We start from the raw sequence: 22516 nt of genomic DNA, 5'->3' as shown, positions 1-22516 counted from the left end.
TGATCTTGCGCGTGCCCTCGTTTATCTTGTTCGGCGCTTGATCGTTTTGGAAGTATACTGTAAATACGTTTTTATTCTGCGCATCTGCTTCTGGAACATGTAGATTACCGTTGCAACGGACCACACTACCTCATGTGCATTCACATGCATTTTCGCGACAATGTGTCCTACGGACGCCATAGAGTGTCTACTACACGATGCAAACCTGCATCATGGAGATTCTCGTGATCCCCTTACCGGCCATGGCTGCTGCTTTCTCTCCAGAGTTATCGATGACGTCCAAAAAAATAGGAGGTATCCCGTTATGTTTTGTCCTGAGTAATAAAACACAAATTTACGACAACTTCCGAGCCATTAACCAGCGACATTTTTCGCCCTCTTATCCTCTGTTTGGCCATCGGATGCAACCTTACCATTTGGCACCATCTCTCACCCGAGCTTACGAGGCACGCCAGAATGCTCTCTATTGCTTTAGTGTATCACAAACACGCTACAGGTTACGTTATAGCTCCCATCACCGCGACGTTGCCTTTGCCCCGGACGCTCTCATTCTTGTCTTGACTGGAACCCGGTCCGTTGCACGCTCTAAAAAAGTGCTTTCTCGGTAATGATAACCCTAAAAGGTCGTGCGACACGCAAAGGACGTCACTTACAAGATTCGCCCGTTCAACTCACCCTTTTATCCTAATTTGCCTTCTACAAACCCAGTTCATGTGCCCAAATGTAAATATTGCTGCTCGGCCACACCATAGCAACCATTACGTTGGTGTTTCAGCAGAGGAGGGTCACGTTATGGTACTATGCGCCCATATCAAACGACATCTAGGGCAGCGTTAAGAAAGACGACGCCTTGGCCTGGCACGCTCTCGACGATATTGTTCAAAGTTTGACCGTCTTGTAGATACACTGCAAATATGCATTTATTTACTGTCTTTCTATAGTCAGCCATAATAAAACAGCAGGCAATGTATAAAGCTTCCCCAAAAGTCATTCAACAAATTGCAAAAAAAAAAAAAAAAAAATGGAGGATGCTTAAGCTTCACCTTTAAGACTGGAACACAATACCGTTCAAAGATCCCTGACCACTTTGCACGCTTCTCTGCAACTACAGCTGTAGAATAATTAAAGGCTACGACCAACGCTCTGTGGAGGTCACTTCGCGAGTGCGACTACATAAAACTGCTGCTGCGTGAGACTCTCTCGGGCGGCGGCGTATACAGCGGCCGCGAACGCAGGAGCCTCGAAGGAACGATTCTCACTCGTCGGGGTTCGCTTCAAGACTGAACGTTTATTTTACAAAAGACATCGCAGTGACTAGAAAGGGAAGAGAAAAGAAAATACAAAATACGAGTTGTCCGTTGGCCACACCGACGCCTTCGTCCTTCTCGGAAGCGCCGGCCATTCGCGCCCAGCAGGCGGTCCGCCGAAAACACGGGGCACGGATCAGGTTGCGGGTCGAGGCGCCGGTCGGGACACCAGCCCAGCGGGGCGCCCCCTCGTCCGTTCGCCGGCTCCCTCTTGGTGCGTCGCCGGGCCCCCAACCACGGTTGCAGGAAACGCGCGACGGTCGCTACCAATTCTCAACATCCTCCCCCGCAATGAGCGCCGGCTCATTCCCGGCCACCATTGTTAGCACAGGCAGGCACGTCACTGAGCTCGAGTGGGTACAAGGCTTGTACGGGTCGTCGCAGTTCGCTTTGGTTCGGGAGAAGGATCTTGCAAGCACGTACTCGGCCATCTCTTCCTGGAAAAGTCTCCAAAACACGACACATTTTCCACATCTGGCGTGGAGCCCGATCATCCCCGAGGAGAACTATGTCTCCCTCACCGATGCCTCTTCCTCTGCCTGGCTTTGTAACATGCGCTGAGCGAAGCTGCAGTAGGTATTCGCGTCTCCACCGTTTCCAGAATGAGTCAACAAGCCCGGCGCGTCTCCTCCATAGGCGTGTTAGTGTCTGTGCTGACGATTTGACTTCGGTGGTCTCTCGGAAGGGAGGCAAGCTCGTTAGCCTGCGACCGACTAGGAAATGTGCTGGAGTCAAGGGCATAAGCTCCACCGCGTCCGAAGAGACGAAAGTCAACGGACGAGAATTTACGGCCGCCTCGACTTGGGTTAGAACCGTGGAGAGGCTGTCATGGTCAAGGCAGCTCCTTCCGAGCACTCTGCGAAGGGTGGCCTTCACGGTTCTCACCATTCTCTCCCAAAAGCCACCCCACCACGCCGCTCTCTCAACAATAAATTTCCAACTGATATTTTGTGCACTAAAAAAAGACTGGACCTCGCTTCCCTTTATGGCGTGGAACATCTGGTTCAGATCTTTAGATGCCCGTTTAAATGTCAATGCGTTGTCGGACAGAACCGTCTTGCAGATTCCCCTCCTTGACACAAATCTCTTAAACGCCATCAGAAATGACTTCGCCGAGAGGTCTCTAACAAGCTCGAGGTGAACGGCTCGTGTTGTCGCACAAGTAAACAAAGCAATATAAGCTTTGTGTTCGGACCCGCTATCATTGTAGAATATGGGCCCCGCAAAGTCGATACCCGTCGTCTCAAATGGCTCAGCCTGGGTCACTCTGTAGGGGGGAAGCGGGGCAGTGGGCTCTTGTGCAGCTCGGCAACTCTGCCTCTGGCACGGAAGACAGCGTCGAATGACCGATTTGATGGCCTGTCTTCCTCGAATAATCCAGTAGCGTTCTCGAAGTTGGGATAACGTGTCCCGTACTCCGGCGTGCAGTAGGCGTCTATGCTCCGAAGAAATGAGCAAGCGTGTGAACGGATGAGACGGTGATAATATTACGGGATGCCTAGCGCTTTCTTCTTCTGTGCTGTACTGAAGCCGCCCGCCAACTCTCATTATACCGTCAGCGTCCAAGAATAGGTTCAACGCTATCACTGACGATGCCCGGTCGAGCGGTCTGGCGGCACGCAGCGCGCCAACATCGTTCCCGAACATGTCTAATTGACAGGTTCTTTGCCAAAGCTTTTCCACGTCGGCTACCTCTTCAGCCGTCACCTCGCCCGTAAGTTTCGACCGGCCTCGGCAGTTTAGAATGAAACGCCTGGCCCACGCTGTTATACGGAGCACTCTCGTTAGTGAGCTATGGTCTTCCAGGTTCATTAGTGGTTCCGGTGCGCTCTCTGTGATAGTGTGAAGAATATGGACCGCTCGCTCTTCTGCCATGCAAAGCTCGCCCTCCCGGATATCTGACACCGCAGTGACTCGTTCTTCCCTTTTAAGCCACTCTGGGCCTGTCCACCAGTCCTTGCGTCCGACCAGCTCCGCAGGAAAGATCCCACGGGTAAGCAAGTCCGCCGGGTTCTCCTTGCCGGGACAATGTTGCCACACAGTTGGGTCTGTTAGCGTTTGAATTTCCTGCACTCGATTGCAAACGAAGGGTTTCCACCTTTGCGCAGAACTCCTTATCCAACTGAGTGCGACAGTTGAGTCTGTCCAACAGTGCACGGAAATGCCGTCTACGTTCAGTTGCTCTGTCAGGTAGCTTGCGAGCCGTGCACCAATCAGCGCTCCCATCAGCTCTAGCCGCGGCAGTGACAGTCGCTTCAGTGGAGCGACTCTGGCCCTTGCCATTAATAGTGCTATGGTGATTTCACCCTCTTCATTTTGCACCTTGATGTAGGCCACTGCACCGTATGCTTTCGGGCTAGCGTCACAAAATAAGTGCAGCTCAGATTTCGTTCGGACATGTCTTAGGTTACGAGCCAATATTCTTGGGACTGATACCTGCCGAAGTTGAGGAAGCTGTTGGCACCATTTATCCCATGTCTCCTGTAAATCTGAGGGAACCCTTTCGTCCCACGCCGTACCTCGCTCCCAGAGGCTCTGGAACATGATCTTCGCCGTGATGGTAATGGCCGAGAGAAAGCCAAATGGGTCAAAAATGCGCGCCGAGGCCTGCAATACGAATCGCTTCGTGTCCTGCCGACTTGCCAAAAATCCAATCAGGGCGGTCATCTCAAAAACGAATTCGTCTGTGTCAGGCCTCCACTCTACACCGAGAATCTTTGTGGGGCCTAGCTCCGGTAGAGTTTTTTGGGCGCTTTCAGTCTCGGCAAACGATGCAATCAGTTCTGGGTAGTTTGATCGCCATTTCCTGACGTTCATACCTGCAGCCTTGAGTATGGACTGCGATTCCCTGATTATGCGCTCTGCCGCTTCTACACTGTCGGCACCAGTAACCAAGTCGTCTACATACAGGTTGTCACTCAGGATCTTGGCGGTGCGAGGAAATTTCTCCTGTACCGTTTTGAGATGATGACTTAAGGTAGCCGCGAGGAGAAACGGGCTACATGTAACGCCGAATGGCACCCTTGTCATGCGGTACTCTTTGATTGGAGGGAGCGCGTCGCCCTGCCCTGGTGTACTTTGATACCACAGAAAGCGGACAGCGTCGCGCGCACTCTCTGCAAGCTCGATTTGAAGGAAAGCCTTTTCTATATCGGACATTATGGCCACATTATGCACTCGGAATCGAATCAGGATGTCCGCTAGGTTTGGATTTAGATTAGGTCCTGCGAAGAGGACGTCGTTCAGTGACAGCTTTCCCGCCGCTTTGGAGGAGGCATCGAATACGACTCTCAACTTAGTTGTTTCGCTACCAGGCCGGACAACACCTCGGTGCGGCATGTAGTAAATGGGCCCCAGCGGGGACTCACCCAGTTCGTTCGCTTCCTCGGCGTGTCCAGCTTGCAGGTAGTTCCTGATTGCCTGATCGTAGTCTAGAACGGTTTCTTCATGTCGGAGCAGCTTCGCCGTTAATGAGTGAAGTCTGTGCGATGCTATGCTCTTGTTGTCTGTTAAGTCTGACGCGTTTTCTTTCCATGGGAGAGCTACTTGGTATCTACCGTTCTTCTGAGTGATGGTTTCTTCAAAGGCCCGAAGAACGCTGTCTTCTTTGGCGGTCAGCTGTGTATCGTTGACGATCCCAAGGTGCTCCAGCTGCCAGAATGACCTCAGTTGACGAGAGATTTCGTCGGGTGCTGTGGTCACACCTACTCGCATCACTCCGGTGCTCGATAGAAAGGTTGCGACGGACGATGTAGACTCAGTGCCCTGCGATGTCCATCCAAACGCAGTCTCCATGGCCACGAGCTTCTCACCAAGGCGCTTGACATTTCCTGTTGCTATATCCCAGTAGTGATCGGCCCCGATAAGCAGCTCAACTCCAACACCAGGATGGTAGCCGTCAGGCAAGGAGTCAGCAAGCTGGAGGTCTTGTTCACGAGCGATGCTAGCCGTGCAGTCGTCAGGTGGTGGGAGGAGGTCTCCGCAGATCTCGGGCACCTCTAATGCTTCGATCCGAACTCTGGTGTTGTTGCGCCAGTTTCGCAGCCAGCATTCCACGCGATGACACCTTCTTTCTTCAGACGGTCTCTCGCTTCCGAAGGCGTAGATAGCTAGCTTCTCCCCTCCTATGACGCGAAGATTGAGGCGCCGGGAAACATCCTGTCGTACAAACGTTCTCTGGCTGCCACCGTCAAGCAGCATTCTCACCAGAGCACTGTTGTGCTGGCCCTCCGCATACGCTCGTGCAGTCTGCAGAAGCACACGGGTCTTTCCCAGTGCTGGTCCCACCTGAAGCGATGATTGCACTGCTGTCTCTGCTGGTGCAGCATCTCCGATTGAAGGAGGGCGTGTCGGTCTTTGATTGAGCTCGCAGACGCCAGTTGCGTGTCGTCCGGAGCATTTGGCACACCTCAGCCACCTTGCAGTTCTATACTCCGCGGCACGGTGCTTCTTTTTCGCACACTTGTAACAGCGCCTCTCTCTTGACATCACCTCGTTTTTCTTGGCCATGGGCATGGGGGCGACACAGTTCGCTGGTTGATGTCCCTCTGCACCACAAAATGCGCATTGCGCTTCGCCGTCGGTTACGGTGAGAACAGATGCCGATGGGTTTTGCGGGCGAACATCCCCTTTGATTGGCGCTTTCTGTCTGATAGCGGCGTCCGGGTACCCACGGCGTAGTGCACTCTGTGCTCTCTCTCTGCTCTCAACTTCCTCTCTCATAAAATCGAGGAAACCGAGAAGCTCGTGTTGTGGCGTTTCAGGTGAGGCAGCCTTCCGTCGGAAGTACGCCAAGCAAAGCTCACTTGGGATACTTTTACGAAGGATGGTGAGAAGCAACGTGCCGTAGGTGCTCGACGACACTCCCAGCGCCTCTAGACTTCGGACTCCCGAGCGGATTTCGTCGTAGAGGCTCCTCAGCCTTTCGATGTCCCGCAGATCGTGCACTGGGCGGACGTCAAGCAAGCGCGACATGTGGTCCTCAATTATGACGTCCTCCTTCCCAAATCTCTCAATGAGGGTCTTCACTGCGATGTCGTAATTTCTATCGCTGATCGGCAACCCCTCAATGGCAGCGGCGGCTTTTCCGGTTAGATAACTGGTTAAGTATTGGAACTTCGCTATTGCAGGCAGGGTGCTGTTCTTGTGAATAGTCGATTCAAATTGGTTCCAAAATTTCTGCCACGAGCGCAGGTCCCCGCTGAATTTTCCGATTTCTAACTTCGGTAACTTGGTTGTTGCTGATAGTGGCTGGAATGTCGCAGGTGGGACGGAACCGATGTGGTATGCTTCCTGCTCTGATGCGTTGCCTGTGACTGACGGAGTTGTCGACCGGCTCTCGTTGGCTGTCTGACTCCTGAGAGCTCTCTTGATCTTTGTTTTGATGGAGCAGATCTTCTCCGTGTATGCAGCGCAAGCTTCTAATTCTGCATCTAATTCTTGAAGATCTATCTTCTTTTCGATGCTCTCGTTAACAGATTTCAACACATCCGCTTGTTCGAGGATAAGGTCGAGGTGTTCCTCAAGCTCACCGACTTGGATGGTTGGCGATTGCAGTAGGTCGCTAGCCGCTGCGATGATTATTTCGATTGCTTGTCGCAGGGCAGCTTGCTTCTTCTGTAGTCGTTCCATGGCGCTTTCGATGTCAGCAGGCGAAGTATTCCCGGGTTTCGGCACCAGAAAATGTAGAATAATTAAAGGCTACGACCAACGCTCTGTGGAGGTCACTTCGCGAGTGCGACTACATAAAACTGCTGCTGCGTGAGACTCTCTCGGGCGGCGGCGTATACAGCGGCCGCGCACGCAGGAGCCTCGAAGGAACGATTCTCACTCGTCGGGGTTCGCTTCAAGACTGAACGTTTATTTTACAAAAGACATCGCAGTGACTAGAAAGGGAAGAGAAAAGAAAATACAAAATACGAGTTGTCCGTTGGCCACACCGACGCCTTCGTCCTTCTCGGAAGCGCCGGCCATTCGCGCCCAGCAGGCGGTCCGCCGAAAACACGGGGCACGGATCAGGTTGCGGGTCGAGGCGCCGGTCGGGACACCAGCCCAGCGGGGCGCCCCCTCGTCCGTTCGCCGACTCCCTCTTGGTGCGTCGCCGGGCCCCCAACCACGGTTGCTGGAAACGCGCGACGGTCGCTACCAATTCTCAACAACAGCGCTTGCAACCGGAATGTTTACCGGGAAGCCCCCGCGGCAAACGTTATGAACGAAGGCGGGCTATTTGGTAGAGTGGCGGCCTCTTGCAAGAGCCGCGACGCGGCAGAGGCGAGCGCCATGTGGAAGTGTTTCATGGAAGTGGGCGCACCACTTCGTGGACTCTGATATGGTAGACTCTGATATTACGGACGCCGTCGCCCGTCTATGTATTGTAGAAACGCTGGAAAAGGGATTTGTTTGAGCTTTCGCGAAACAGAACGTTTTCTTGTACATTCAAATTAGAACCCGAGAACTATCATGTCTGTGTGTTGTGTGAAAGTCGTAGTTAACGATTTTTCCACATATTTTAGCTTGACAAATTCAATTATTTCAGTCAATTCCTTGCGTCATATGGATGGCCTGCGTATGCGTAGTTCGAAAATCTTTTTGTCCAAACGACGTCTGACGCTGACACCGGATTTCCTGCGACGTGGGATCCTTAATGTTATCCCGTTAAAAGCGTACATATTCATCAGGCTGCATCGACTATATATTTAACACACCTGCAGTAGCGGTCGGCCCAAAGTGGAGAGGCGAGTGATGTGTGAATTATTACTTGTAATAAGTACACCAATTGTTCCCGATTAGGATAAAGAAAACCATATAAACGAAATTATGTTATCCCGGCCACGGCGGCCGCATTTTCAGGGGGTGAAATACGAAAAGAGCCGTGTACTTTTATAAGGATGCATGTTGAGGAACCTCAGGTGGTCAAAATTTCCTAAGTTCCCCCACTACGGCGTGCCCCATAACCAGACGGTGGTTTTGACACGTAATAGCCTATAATTGATTTCTTTGAAAATTTTGTTCCATGCTCGTCATAATGTCTCCTCCCTACGCCAAGCAAACCTTGGTTCACCACGTAGTATTCATAGAGCGTATCTTGTCTGGCCCTTAAAGCCTTCCCGACAGTTCTAACGAGTCGTACGAACATTAGAACTGGCACTAAACACCGGAATGTAATAAACAAAACAACCAGATATTTGTGACTCCATGACAAGCATCCTGTTAAATAGGACAATGAAAACCATTACCTCAATGAGAATTCATGCTCCTTGTCTTCGATGTGTCAGTCTCGCGTACCGCAGGCTTGAACTTGCACACTACTGTTCACATCAAATTTAGCTACTTTCTTTGGTTACTGAAAACGATGCACGAACGCTAGGAATCCGAAATTGTATTTTGATTCCTATGCAGCAGGACGAGACGCGAAGATGCTTCCCGAAAAATCACGAAACAACACACGAGACAGGGAACGCACCACACGCAATTATGGGGTTGGAAACTCTGCGGCCACAGAAGTACGAACTGCTAGTACAGACCAAAAACTTTGGGGGTGAACAAAGTTAGGCATCATTGGAAGGTAGCCAACAGAAGCGTTGAAAAGGAGCTATAATCTGATTATACCGCGCTTCCTCGAGCTTTCACATACGCTAGAAAACATACTTTTTTATTACACGTGTATAATAATAGATATATATTTTTATTTGTAGCAACCCATTATACGGTGCACGACTATTATTTGTTCTCACTTAAAACATGGTCAGTGTAGCCATTTTGCTTTCATTGTGAAATCAACGAAGCGGCAAAAACATGGGGTAACCTACTTTATATGTGTGTGAGCTGAATTTACAGCAGGATAATGCAGAATTAAAAGAAGATTGACGGCGAATCTGAGTCGCTAAAAGGATGTCTCACTTTTCCGGTAGCGCTTATAATTTTGATAATTTTCATGACTTGTCGCACGAATAACGTTTAGTGACGAGCACGCTATTCGTGACTCGTACGGAGAGACGCACTACTCAAGCATTTTATTTTAGTGATCGTTAACGTCACTAAGAGTGCAGAATTTTTAATCTGCCGTCAATTGTGAATAAGTTCCCGATCTCGTGTTACTTTTTGTGCAATGTTATGTTTACCAAAGGCAAAACAGAAAGGAACATTTTTGTCTGCATGCCAGAACATTGAGATTAAGCAATCAATTTTGCGGTCGCTTCACTACACAGCAGATTTACTTGATGATAAATTTGTGCATTAAGATGTGGATCGTATTGCGCGTCCTGTAGAGTATTTGAAGCAAATGTGTTGTGTCTAACAACACGGTCAAAAAATAGTTCAAAAAGAGTGTTTGCACTTCTTTAAAAGTAGGTGCTGCAGTTACCTCACGATGACTCTGTTCCTTTTAATGTATCCTAAGAGCTGCAGCTGCCATGGAAGTATTGCTAATATACTATTCTCTTTCACTGCATTTTCTGCTGTCGATCAGCAAGGTCTGTAGTTTTTGTATGTTGTAGACGAGAACTCTTGGCACACACCCTTCTACCCCACGCATCTCTTAGTCCTTGTACACTACGCCACTTGTCCAACTATCGTAATTTGCACCGTATTTTTGGTCACATAAACTTCGGAGGGGAGGAGTGTAATTCCTCAGCACTTGCACACACCATTGAAATATAGAGCAATCTACCGGACATAATTGTTTTATTGACATTCGCAACCATTTAATATTAGAGCACAATCGATACAGTGATTTCGTGATATTTTGTCGTTTGTATTTTGACTGCGTTTTCATTGCATTTTTTCCTCGTTAATTATCGTGCGGTTATTGTGTCCTTTTTATATTGAAAGCAATTCACTTTCAAAACCATGTAGTAACGTCTCGTAAACCGACTTAACCAATGCTTGCTTTGTACGAACATTTTGTCGCCCTGTGTCACAGGTCCTCTTGTCGTGTAGTAAAGACACGTTTGGACAAGAGGACCTATCTTGGTCAGGGTCTTGGCGGTGAGAAGTGCATTGTCGGTAGGTTTCACTCCAGTGTTAGCATTGTAAGGAAAGTGCTCACGATTAGACTGTTCATCACTGGAGAGGTAGTCATGATACTGGAACAAATCTTTCACGCTGTGCTTTCTGTTTTCTTGTGCAGCCTGTGAACAAGAAAATGAGGAACCCTACTTCTGCCAATATACTGGCCAGGTTTATCCACAGCTGTGCCCTCAGCTAACTACCAGATGCATGCACGCAGACAGAATATGCATCTGCAAACCAGGGTACTTTCGGCGCCGATTCTGGTACCCTTGCGTTACGAAGAGAGAATGCGGTAAGAGCTTTCCAACTTGTGTATGCTCCAGAAAGTATTGGTATGTCTCGCGAATATTTAGCGGAATCATTAGGAGCTTGTTCGACAGACAATGCTCTTTAGGTGTTGATAAAACAAATATGTTATTTTCAGGTGATTATTCACAATCTCCGTATTTACGAAACTGCTAAGAACGAAATGGTAAAAAAACACATTGTAAAAATATTCACAATCTGATAAATTATAAATGCTAGCGCCGTCAGAGAGGGAATTATACAAATGATAATGATAACCAAGACTTTTTAACCTGGCTCAGGAACTGGTATACCCCCTTTGGTGCTGGGTGCGAATGTTGGTACGCACAGTCACCACATAAAAAAAATCGAAACCGCATATAGGCACATATGCAGAACAAGTTTCAATACTTTAAAATACCGTAACCAGCGCCGTGTCTAGAATGGTATATACTTATTAGAGCTCCCTTACCAGAAGCGGCACAGACAATTAATTCAATGCATCATTTACAATGAATGAGTGCTTAAATAACTTTTGCAGAGTTACAAACGCAAGTTGAAAATGATAACGATTTTCTATGTGAACATCGTGCACCATTGCCGCTAATCTCAGCACGTAGAGTTATAGGCGTAGTTCAGAGAGACATAGGAACAGTAGTACTACTTGGAGCACAATTTTCGGCACATATAAACCTACAAGAATAAAAATGTAGTGATACGCCATGTAAGCTCCCTAGTAAGCCATGTAAGCCCTATAGAATAACATGCAGGCTTTCAAAGAAGGTAAGGCACAGTCGAGGGTGGCAGAGAAATATGTAATGCGCCAAGATTAGGATAATTGGGAAAGTAAAATATACTTCGCTGACAAGTAACAGCAGTAATACTTTACTGAACAATTTCTTTGCCTTTCATGAGCACCGATGCGCTGCATCTGCTGTTATTGTTGATGAAGTCGTAAAAAGCATTTGCTCTCAAAGTGTGCTAAGTGGTTTTCATCGGGAGTGCTTTATTCACAAACTTTTCTTCAGAGCCTCATATACAAGTTCTTTCACATACCTTCATCAACACTTATAGAAGCGGTACATCTCAAGGGGGAGAAACCATGTCCTAGTGCTTGCACCCACCTGAACCTTGCAAAATCTGCACTACGCATTTGGTGAGACACAATACAGTGGGTATTGGCCGTGTCTACATGTTTCTTTATGAGAAAATGTGGCCTCTAAAGAGATGGCATAGTTTCTTGTGAAAAGTAAGATGTATTTGTTGCTGCTAAATCCTATTTTATTTCTATACACCGATTGGTGCATGTGAATTACTAAAGAAGTAACATCAGTTCGCGTTTCGGCACGCCATATACGGAGAACTAAACTGCATTTTGAAAAAAAGGCGCACGAATATCGGGCGCAGTCTTCTGACCCCATCTAATCCCAAGCAAACAAGACATCGGCAGCTAGCAATGTGTTTGAAGAGAGCAAGGTACCATGATCACATTGTACATGTCTCTTCTTACTCTGGTCTGCTCGCTCAGGTCGTCTTCGAAATTAGCTGGAAATAAAACACCTTGTATTTCGAATAAATTCTGAGGTTGGAAGTGACAAACCCACGATTTGCTTATGAGGTACGCCGTATTGGCGGTCTCCGAATTGATTTTGACTACCAGGTGATCCTTAACGTGCCACCATTGCATGGACGACACGCGTTTTTGCATTTCTCTCCATCGAAGTGCGGCCGCCACATCCGGGAATTTATACCGCAGTCTCGTGTTTGGCAGCAAAACACTATAGCCGCATAGACACCATGGCAAGTGAACATATTATAATCATAAGTGAAACACACGCGACGGCGCTACAATCAATTTGATTGAAAAAAAAATTACGTCATATTTCATATTGTCACGAGGGCTGACTTCTTACTGCCTCCGCAACAACGTTCTCTACAAAAAGAACTTTGAAAAGAGCCAAGAAACATTCCTCCTCGTCGTCCCAGTTTCACTGCGCGAAGAAGTGTTGTAAGTGTGTCATGACCCGTGTGCCGGACACTTAGATTCGCCAGAACGTTAGCGCGCATACGCAAGATGTATTACTGGCCGTGGCTGTTCTCGTCCGTTCAGTGCTACGTGAGGAGCTGCCGTGAATGTCAGTGGCACAAGGTTCCACCTTTCAAACCTGCTGGTCTTCTGCAACCCCTGGACCCTCCTCCAGCACCGTTTCAACAGGTTGAAATGGATCTACTCGGTCCATTCCCTACGTCGTTCGCAGGCAACAAATAGATAGTCGTCGCAACGGACTACCTAACTTTGCACGCCGAAACAAAAGCTATATTCCGCGGTAGATCTACAGATGTCGCCATGTTCTTTGCTCATGACATCGTATTACTCCATGGGACCCTTTCCGTCTTAATAACAGATCGAGAGACTGCATTTACTGATCATTTAATACAGGAGATCATCATAATGACCCACACCACTCATCGGAAAACTACGGTCATTCACCCACAAGCTAATGGACTTAGGGAGCGCCTCAATAGAACTATCGTCAATATCATTTCGATGTACGTTGACGGAGAGCACAAGTTATGGGACCGAATTCACCGTAAGTGACATTCGCATACAATACGGCTGTTCAAGGAACAACCCGATTCACACCATTAGAACTGCTTTATGGGCGCTGCGTAACAACAGCTTTAGACGACATGCTCCCGGTCGATAACGCAAAAAGAAGTAACAATACTGACGACATCTTCCAGACGGCCGAAGAAGCTCAACAGCTTGCTCGCTATCACATCCGTCTCCAGCAGAGTACTGAGGCCCGCCATCGCAACAGTGACTGCAGAAACATCCATCAGGGGCTGTGAGAAAAATACTGCGTAGATACTTTGGCCCGTACAAGATCGTCAGGCAACTCAGCGACCTGAACTACGAGGTAGTCCCTCAGAGTACTATGTGCTCGAGACGACAACGGCTACAAGCCGAGATTGTCAACATGGTACGGATCAAACCGTACTAGGCCCGCAAAGACGTGTCCGTCTCATAGACATGCTCCCGCGCCCTCTGTCACCCTCCGATCAGCGACCTGGATGGTCGCTTTTCACACGGGTAGTAATGACGGGAAGTAAGCTGCCCACTACGAGTCCCGATCTCCAGAAGTCAGCTGGCCACTACAGGCACCGATCGCCAGAGAGAAGACGAAGGGCGCAGTTGTGCCCCTGGGTTTTTTGGATGGCGGCTATCATTAAAAGAAGGCTGTTCAATTTCGGCGAGCCCGTCTTAGTTATCTTCGTGACAATATGCTTCTCTTGCAGCCCGCAAAACTATACAGCTGGAAAGTTTACCGGGGAAGTAAAGCTACACAGAGTTGTAGCTGCGCTGTTAATTGTTCAAATGAAATGTTAGATGTAGGAAAGGCAGTTATTTACCTCAAAGACCACTAATGTCATTTAGCCATACTCAGAAAACGAATATTTCGACTAGACTAATGTGACTATTATGATCATTCCACTAACTATATCTATCAAGAAGCTTACAGCAGGGCCACAGCTCCATTGCCACTGAAGAGAGGCCGCTGTAAACGCAAAACATTTGGCTTTATCGACATGCTGGTTTTAACGACTGCTGAAGCCTACGTGATATACAGTTTCTCTAGATATATAGCGCGCATAAATTGTCGTTTCAACATTTTACTCGTCCGCATTATTTATTAAATTGACCTCTCAGCTCAGCGCCAACTACCTCTTGCGGACGTCCTTTGCTCTATTACGTCAGAGCTGAGAAGATTTCGCGTTACCGCAACCCCTCCATACTTTGTTCACCGTGACCCTGAGAGTGCTTCTGAGGGCAGTGGTCCACTCTCTGATGAATGCTTTTCCGGTGAACTTGAATAACGTGCGTTCTCCGTCAGCGCCGAGTGCAGTGCTAGTGCTTGGTGCTCTCAATTTAGTGCTTGCATGAATCGAGTAAACATCATGCCTTAACCGCAGCATTCCATTCGCAGTGAACTCCAAAAGGCCACGGTTTATTTGAACAATATACCACCCCTAACCCGAACGTACTGCCAACGACCACTGGCCTTTTGGTGTTTGTGTTTTGGTGTTCCGAGATGACTTCAATGGGCATCACCAGCTATGGGGAAGCACCAATATTACATTCAGACTGGAGAATGTCGGCAACCCAATGTATCGGCGGGGCACTTGCTTGGACTTGAGTGATTTGAAGGCGCTTGGCCGCATGCACACACAGTGTTCCCTCTCTCCTGCTTTCTTCTTTGTATTCCACCTTTTTTTCCCAATCTAGGGTAGCAAACCGGAAGCCAATCTGGTTGACCTACCTGCGATTCTACTCCTTGCTTTCTCTACTCCTTGCTTTCTCGGAACCCTTGCAGGTTCCGAGAAAATTACGAGTTCTTTTTCCTTTGCCTTGGAAGCGCAACGTTATTGCACAATTTCGGCTTCGGGGTTCTAGTACACCAGGCGGCGCAGAATGCATTGTTGAGTACGAAGTCATTGCTTACTGGGCCGATTTCCTCCAGGAACGCTATGGCTGTATGTTGTTGAGGTTTATCAACTTTTTACAAAAGTTTGTTATTAGGATATACGAGATATTCTCGTGTGTAGGCGAACAAAGCCTCGTGCGATGGACATATCATGCTCCAGGAGACTGTGCAGGTACCCCTCGAGTCTGTCTACCATGTCCGGCACTGTATCGAAAATAACTGCTAACGCGACGGCTAAGTGTTTTGAAAGGCATACTTGTTCTGCGAGAAAGCTCAGAGCTGCTTAGTCTTCGAACCTTTCTGCAGCAGATAAAGCTGTTAGTGAGCGAATCAGTCGTGCAGTTGATGCCAATAACAGCAGTGTGCCTTCTTACAGAATCAATTTCTAGAAAGACATCGGTAGTGTTGTCGAAAGATAAACGTGTTGGTTATGTATATCTTGGTCGGAATTTGCACTGTGACAGTGCCCGCTTCATGGGGCCTGCAGTGCCTACGCATGTATGGAGTATACCAGACACCAGTAAGTTTACCGAGAAGGCTTCCCCATGTCGCCGTGATTGCGCGAAAAAGACAGGACCCAGGCTGCCTAAGTCGTGATTCAGTCATGGACCCTCCATTCTGCTAGTAGCAAATAAATAGCAAAATTAGTCATGGATTAGTGTTATGCGTGCTGAGGAACAAGTATAATTAGTGCTTTCACGCTATCGTCTAGATCATTTGCTTGATTCTACACTTATAGTCTTAGAGACAGCGCCGTGAGGGGAAGTGCATGTGTTGCGTTCCCTGCAGCCCACAGCAATTACTCTCAATGAGTGCTATTGAAGGCCGCGGTGCTGGTGGGTTCCGCAACTCTCCGATACTATATCCTTAAGGCTACATAGGCACGCACATTGATGGATGGAAACCTTAACAGTTCCCATTTGCAAGGGCACTTTGAAACGGTTGGCCGCCTTGTTCGTGTCGCATAGGAACAAGTTGCTTTTAATAGTAAAGCGCTGCTAGTGTCCCTCTCCAGAATCTGTCTGCTGGCGCGGCTAGGTAATCTACTCTGATGTATCTTCCTTCATTCGATGCCGTGCTCAAAAACATTTCTAGGCAAGTGTTCGTGAGAGGCTTCAAGTATTCTCACCCTAATTCTTTCTCTCAGACTAGAGATGACTTGTCTACTTCAGCGTGATGCGCTTGTACAAGTGTGTGAGCTTGGTGACATACTATTCACGTATCATGCGTTGTATTTGAGATGACGTTAGTTTCTCTAGCACACATCCAGCTGATGAGGTTCATGGCACGATGGTCGTGTATATCTTCCATTGCTCAAAGGGTATGCACCAGCCTGCTTCTGATGGTCCCTCAGCAAGACCCAGCAGTGGTTGTGAAGTATGAACAAAAAAAATAGTAACACATGGCAAATCAGGCCCGCGGAAGGTTGCAAAATGTAAGAAGGTTTCGGAAATAGAAAAAAATGCAATTGAGTAAGTTGTAATAGCAAGCTATAACATAAAAGCACTACGGGCTTCTTAAAGAATTGACCACCCTTACACTATTGTAAAGAACGGTGCAAGCGAAGATTGCAATCCGCGGCTCTTCACTGTCGTAACACCTCGGCTTCGCGCTCGCTCACGGCGAGGTTGGCACGTCGACGACGAACCCTTTCTGCAGCAAGTTCTCTGCGGTCTTCATGAAACGCCACCTGTTCTTCGGCCGAATAGACGACGCACGCACGGCGCGCTCCCGCTCCCGTTCCTTCAACGCAGCCTGCTCTTCAGCAGAATGAACCAAACACGGTCAAGCCTGACCTTATCTGACTGTCGGGCCGGAACTGGCAGGAAATGGCGGCCGCGAGGGGAGCGAACACATAACACCCTCTCCCTCCTCTAGAGGAAGATGACGCCTGTGACTGGCCGGCGCCTTGCGCTCCGTCAACTTCTTCATGCATAAAAACTCCACCCTAAAGGGCGCGCATGATGAATCGACCGTGGCTGAATCGGTTAGCGTGGTGGTTCGAATCTGCAGACCCACAAGAAGTTTTTGTCTCGCGGATTTGGCTTTATCGTACGGCACGAACACCGACGCCGACACGAGTGAGGCAATACAAGCTTAGATTGAAAAAACAGCCTCGCAGGTAAAGAAAATGGTCCTACTCCGAGAACCGAAGGCTTGACCAACTTTCTTGCTGCGCGGTTTACCTACCGTCTCCGCTAACCAGGAGCTGAGACTCTGAACTTAAGCTCACGAAGCATTTATCCCTATACAACAATTCAAATCGCACGCAAGTGAGTTGTGGTCACAGTTATACGCTTGATTTATAGAATCCCTAGCAGTTGCCTGGCTGACCCGCGCCTCGACATTCATGAGGCCCGATCTCTGTTTAGTGCTGATACGTACAAGCAGAGCCGTTGCCGTAACGTAACAAGGGCCATGAACTCGAAATTAGTGATTGCTTCCGTCCGTGAGCACCTTTGATCACTCGTTGTCACCGTTGTTCATTTCTTGCTTCAATCGCGCCGGCGCCGTGTAAAACGCTTATCGCTGTATTTCCTTCCGGTGTTAAAACGAGATAATAACTGGCGTTTTTGTAGTAGTCGATTACTGCGTTGTCAGGACTACTAGGCACGTAATTGTCATGAAGACGTTTTGTAGTGACGATGGAGCGTATTTTTAATGAGTGGTGTGACCTGCAGACGTCGATACCCTTATTTATTCTAGGACGTCTTAGAGACGTTCGCAAATTGGTGATTGGTAAATGTGATACGGTGATCGCGATCGGCGGCAGATTGATGAGTTTTGCGGATGCCATTTCCAATGAATTATCAGCCTCTCGAAGCTTGGAACTCAATGGCCTAGCGATGGCGTTGAAATAAAATCCATGGAGGTAGGAATAAAATTCATGCATAGGTAGGAAAACAGACAAAACATATGGGGCGTGCTTTCCTACAGAGACAAGAACGCGGTTCGCTGTGAAGGTCGATCATAATGTAACCTCTTTACGTTTGCTATTTTGGGTCGTAGGAGATGTAAAGTGCAGTATAGCGCACTGATAACTGCGCAAATCGTAAAAAGTCGCGAAAAGGGAAACTATGTGAACCATACAAACGCTCAGTAGTAAATGCGGGTTTATTGAAACTTTAATATGAGGAAGAGAATCCACTCATTCGCTCAAGAGCGTGAGTGCTGGGAGAATAAGGGACATACGCGTCGGACGAACCGGGCAATAGACAATCTGTAAAGTGCCTGCTAGTGCAGCATGTGGCGGGGCATAGACGACTCGCGACACGGGATGGTACAATGCACATTACTCGTCATTCTTTGTAATTTTTGTCATTCATCCGGAAAATGTTTTTTTATTCACAGCACTTGCGGTAGGCACGCAGCTACTATAATGCGCTTCGCGAGATCATCATTGGCATTATTGCTTTTGTTGCACTTTTAGAAAGCGTAAATTCTCGCTTAATGAGTGTTTTTAGGTGCCACATGATGTGAAACAGAGAAGGCAACTGAGGGGCTCGATTTTCTTAATCATGACCATCTAAATCCCAAAGATAATGAAGCTAAGGCAATCAATGATGAAATTACCTGTGATTGAAATTGGAACATTGAAAATTATTAAAGAAAGGAAATGAAAGTGAACGAAAAAACTTGTCGCTGATGGGAGCCGAACCCACAACCTATGCACAACGAGTGCGTTGCACTACCAATCGTGCTACGGCGACGGCTATCAATGCGACCACAAACTTGGGCATTTCAGTTTTACTATATCAGGCCCTAGGAGTGTTAGCCACCGCCACTCAGAGCCATGTTGGACGGAAGTGACACATCCTTTCTTGCCCAATGGCGTACTGGAACACGTTATGCTAGGAGAGCATTACGCGTGTTTTGCACTACCAAATGTCCTACAGAGATAGCTATTGGTATATTTGTATATTGGTATATATCAAATAAAGCATTGGTTTATGACATACGCTGTGGATCCGTGACGCACAATAGCACAGTTAAGAGCACAGGGGTTCTATTCGTGCGTCCCTTCACTTGGTCTACTTCATCGTTTCTAACTCCTGCTAATCTCTAAAGGCCCACCCACTACTCGCTATTGTCTGAAACCAGCGGCGTTAGAATAAGTAGAAAATCATGCCCCATATGCCCCCCCCCCCCCCCCCTTGCGAACAAGTGGCCGTGGTGACTTAAGAGGTGGTCAGATGAAAGAGTTGATAATGACAGCCGATTTGATCCTTGCGAGAGCAACTGTGTCTTCGCGCCAATTGCGCATGCTTGTGAATGGTGTTCACAAAAGATTATGACGCGGAAAGGACAGTCGTAGCAGGGCTGAACAGATCTAGGAGGCGGGTCAACACAGACAAAAACATGTGAGGATGTTGCAAGTTTGAGGGTAGGAAAATGTCGTGCTCATCGGTGTGAGCAGACTTTGGCGATGGATGCGAGTTCTGGATGAAAATGTTTAGATGTAGGTGAAAAACGCTATTCCGAAACATTCGGCCTTGATATGGGGTAGACGAGGTCACCGGGCAAATGGAGGGTGCAGCCGTAAACTATCTCAACTAGAGAACAGGCGAGTGCTGGCTGAAGTGTTGACCTTACGTCGAGCAGCACGATTGGAAGGTGTGACACCCAATCCTCCGCGTGAGGCTGAGTGGCGAGTGCAGCTATCAGGGGTCGATGTAGCCTGTCGACGATGCCATTAGATGCTGCACGGCAAGCAGTTATGCGTTTGCGCACACAACCCAGAAGGAATGTTAAAGATGTGAAAATGCTGACTCAGACTGTCTGCCCGGACCAGTGTTCACCGCTGATGGCAAAGCAAAATGACTGACCCATGTAGAGATAAAAGTATGAGCAACAGTCGCTGCGTTATTGGAGGCATTGGAGCTGATTCAGGCGAATGTGTTCGGTGAGTTCCGGCAAGGACTTATGGTAAGCTGTGAGGAGAGCCATGCGTATGTTTGCTAGAAGATGTTGTACAAACAACTCACGCAATACCGTCGTGCCGAAGAGGTCTAGTTCGTCACCAATGAGGTGTTGCAGATGACGCTGAAACTGAGCTGGACGTCCTTCACCGAGCTCTTCGTTATTAGTGAGCTGCTGAACACGCCGATGCTCAGGTGGTGGGAAACGGCACAGGGATTCTGATTGTCGTATACGGCGTTTCCGGATGTGGCTGGACGGGGATCTCGGGTATCTCTGCCATTGCCTGCAGCAGCAAAGCTTCCAAGGGGAGTTTATATTTGCAAAGCTTCGACGTGAAGCGATGACCGCGCAACTTGTTCTCAGCTTGTATGAACCATAATGTGAAATCAGGGGACCAACTGCAATGCATGCTCACTGACCTGGAGAGGCAGAGCAGAAGGGTGGGACTAAAAAATAATCTGCAGAAAACTAAAGCAATGTTTAACAGTCTCGGAAGGGAACAGCAGTCTACAATAGGTAGCGAGGCACTGGAAGTGGTAAGGGAATACATCTACTTAGGACAGGTAGTGACTGCTGATCCGGATCAAGAGACTGAAATAATCAGAAGAATAAGAATCGGCTGGGGTGCGTTTGGCAGGCATTCGCAGATTATGAACAGCAGGTTGCCATTATCCCTCAAGAGAAAAGTGTATAACAGCTGTGTCTTACCAGTACTCACGTATGTGGCAGAAACCTGGAGGCTTACGAAAAGGGTTCTACTCAAATTGAGGACGACGCAACGAGCTATGGAAAGACGAATGATAGGTGTAACGTTAAGGGATAAGAAAAGAGCAGATTGGGTGAGGGAACAAACGCGCGTTAATAACATCTTAGTTGAAATCAAGAAAAAGAAATGGGCATGAGCAGGACATGTAATGAGGAGGGAAGATAACCGATGGTCCCTAAGGGTTACGGACTGGATTCCGAGGGAAGGGAAACGTAGCAGGGGGTGACAGAAAGTTAGGTGGGCAGATGAGATAAGGAAGTTTGGAGGGTCAACATGGCCACAATTAGTACATGACCGGGGCAGTTGGAGAAGTATGGGAGAGGCCTTTGCCCTGCAGTAGGCGTAACCAGGCTGATGATGATGATGATGAATGTGAAATCGGAGAGCTAAAGCTGTGGTAGCGTAATCGTTGCTGCAGCTCCTCTAGCACCCGTAGAAGGTACCTGACCGGTTGCAGAGGTAGTAGGAGCGGAGTAGAGGTCGTCTGGAGTCTGGGTTTAACCATTGAAAGTCGCTATCGTAGTCCTGGTCACCAGTAACTCTGAAACTACCAAGGACAGTAGCGCAGTTAGGAGCACACAAGTTTTATTTGTACGTCCCTTCGCTTGATCTACTTGGTATGGTATGGTAGTCCTTATGCGATGGCGCACACCCACTGTGGGGGATTGGCCAAGAATTGGGTGAAATTAGGCTATCTTCATTAAAAGACTGAAATTGGTAAAGCTAACTGGAGAAAATGAACAAAAGAAAATGTTTAAGAATTCAAGACAATCTCTTTGTAGCACTTATAAAATCCTCCACGGTTGAGCAAATATCCCTGTGGCACTTTCCAAGAGAGGAGGCTCCTAGAGAAAGGATATTTATAATTGAAAAGCTCAAACCAAGCTGCGTAAATCTTGATTCTAGATTTTTTCTTAAAGAAGTGAAACGGCGGCAGAATATGAAAAAATGATCTATTGTTTCATCTTCTCCACAGACTGGGCACAGAGGGGAGGGCACCAGACCAGCCCTGTGACGATAGAAGTTTAATTTTGGTATTCGACAACGTAATCGGGTAAAGATGACTTCAGTTTTTCTGGTGTGAAAGGAATTTTTGGGCCAAGGGAATAGGAGGTGTCGATATTCTGAAAAATTAGCTACAGCTGGGTTCAAAAAGTCTTCAGTAATTGTATATCTCCGGAATCTTGTAGTCGTCAGGTAAGCTATTGTAGGAAGTAATGGTAATACAGGGCCACTGAGGGCCTCTCTCGCGAGACTCAGCCATTTCGTTCATGACTAATCCTTTATGTCCAGGCACCCAAAGCAATCTAATTAAATTTATGTGGGCAGGCACTAGAAAATGAAATGTACGTAAAAGGTTAGTGACACCATTTGCTGTGAGCGAGGAACATAAGGATAAAGAATCTGTTATTATTACTACTGCCGATGTTGACGAATTTAGTTTGCGTAAGGCTAGGACTACAGCTAGAAATTCAGCCAAAAATACAGAATAGAAGTCCGGAATCCTGATTGCAAATGACCAGTCTAGAGCGGGAGAGAAAATGCCAATTCCAGATTTTTCTTCACACTGTGAGGCGTCTGTCGCAATGACCGTACTTATAGATAAACTCAATAAATGGTCCTGTAATAAGCCGTTTAATATATTATAAGGGAGATGTTTTGCATTATTTGGGTAGATGTCATCATATATAATCTGTAGGTTCTCTCGCACATCACAAATAGGCGGTACCTCCCAGAGACGT

The 22516-nt window shown here is 47.8% G+C and overlaps 1 protein-coding gene across 1 annotated transcript; it reads right to left on the bottom strand.

The window, feature by feature from the left end:
- Nucleotides 1-2569: 2569 nt before the first annotated feature.
- On the bottom strand, nt 2570-6938 carry LOC129388030 (uncharacterized). Its single transcript, XM_072284705.1, has 2 exons — nt 2861-6938; nt 2570-2742 (listed from the first exon to the last, which is right to left on the bottom strand). The coding sequence occupies exons 1-2, from the start codon at nt 6936-6938 to the stop codon at nt 2570-2572; spliced, it is 4251 nt and encodes a 1416-aa protein (XP_072140806.1).
- Between the last annotated feature and the right edge of the window lie 15578 nt (nt 6939-22516).

This window comes from Dermacentor andersoni, chromosome 10 (genome assembly GCF_023375885.2).
Source record: "Dermacentor andersoni chromosome 10, qqDerAnde1_hic_scaffold, whole genome shotgun sequence".
NCBI lineage: Eukaryota > Metazoa > Arthropoda > Arachnida > Ixodida > Ixodidae > Dermacentor > Dermacentor andersoni.
The sequence above is the reverse complement of the archived record's forward strand: the minus strand, read 5'-3'. Positions and strand labels throughout refer to the sequence as shown.

Excerpts from the sequence above, each read along its gene's own strand:
- LOC129388030 (XM_072284705.1), bottom strand. The coding sequence starts at position 6,938 with ATGGAACGACTACAGAAGAAGCAAGCTGCCCTGCGACAAGCAATCGAA. Across the intron at positions 2,743-2,860 it reads CCTATTCTTGGACGCTGACG|ACGCCTACTGCACGCCGGAG; the intron begins GTATAATGAGAG and ends TTCGGAGCATAG.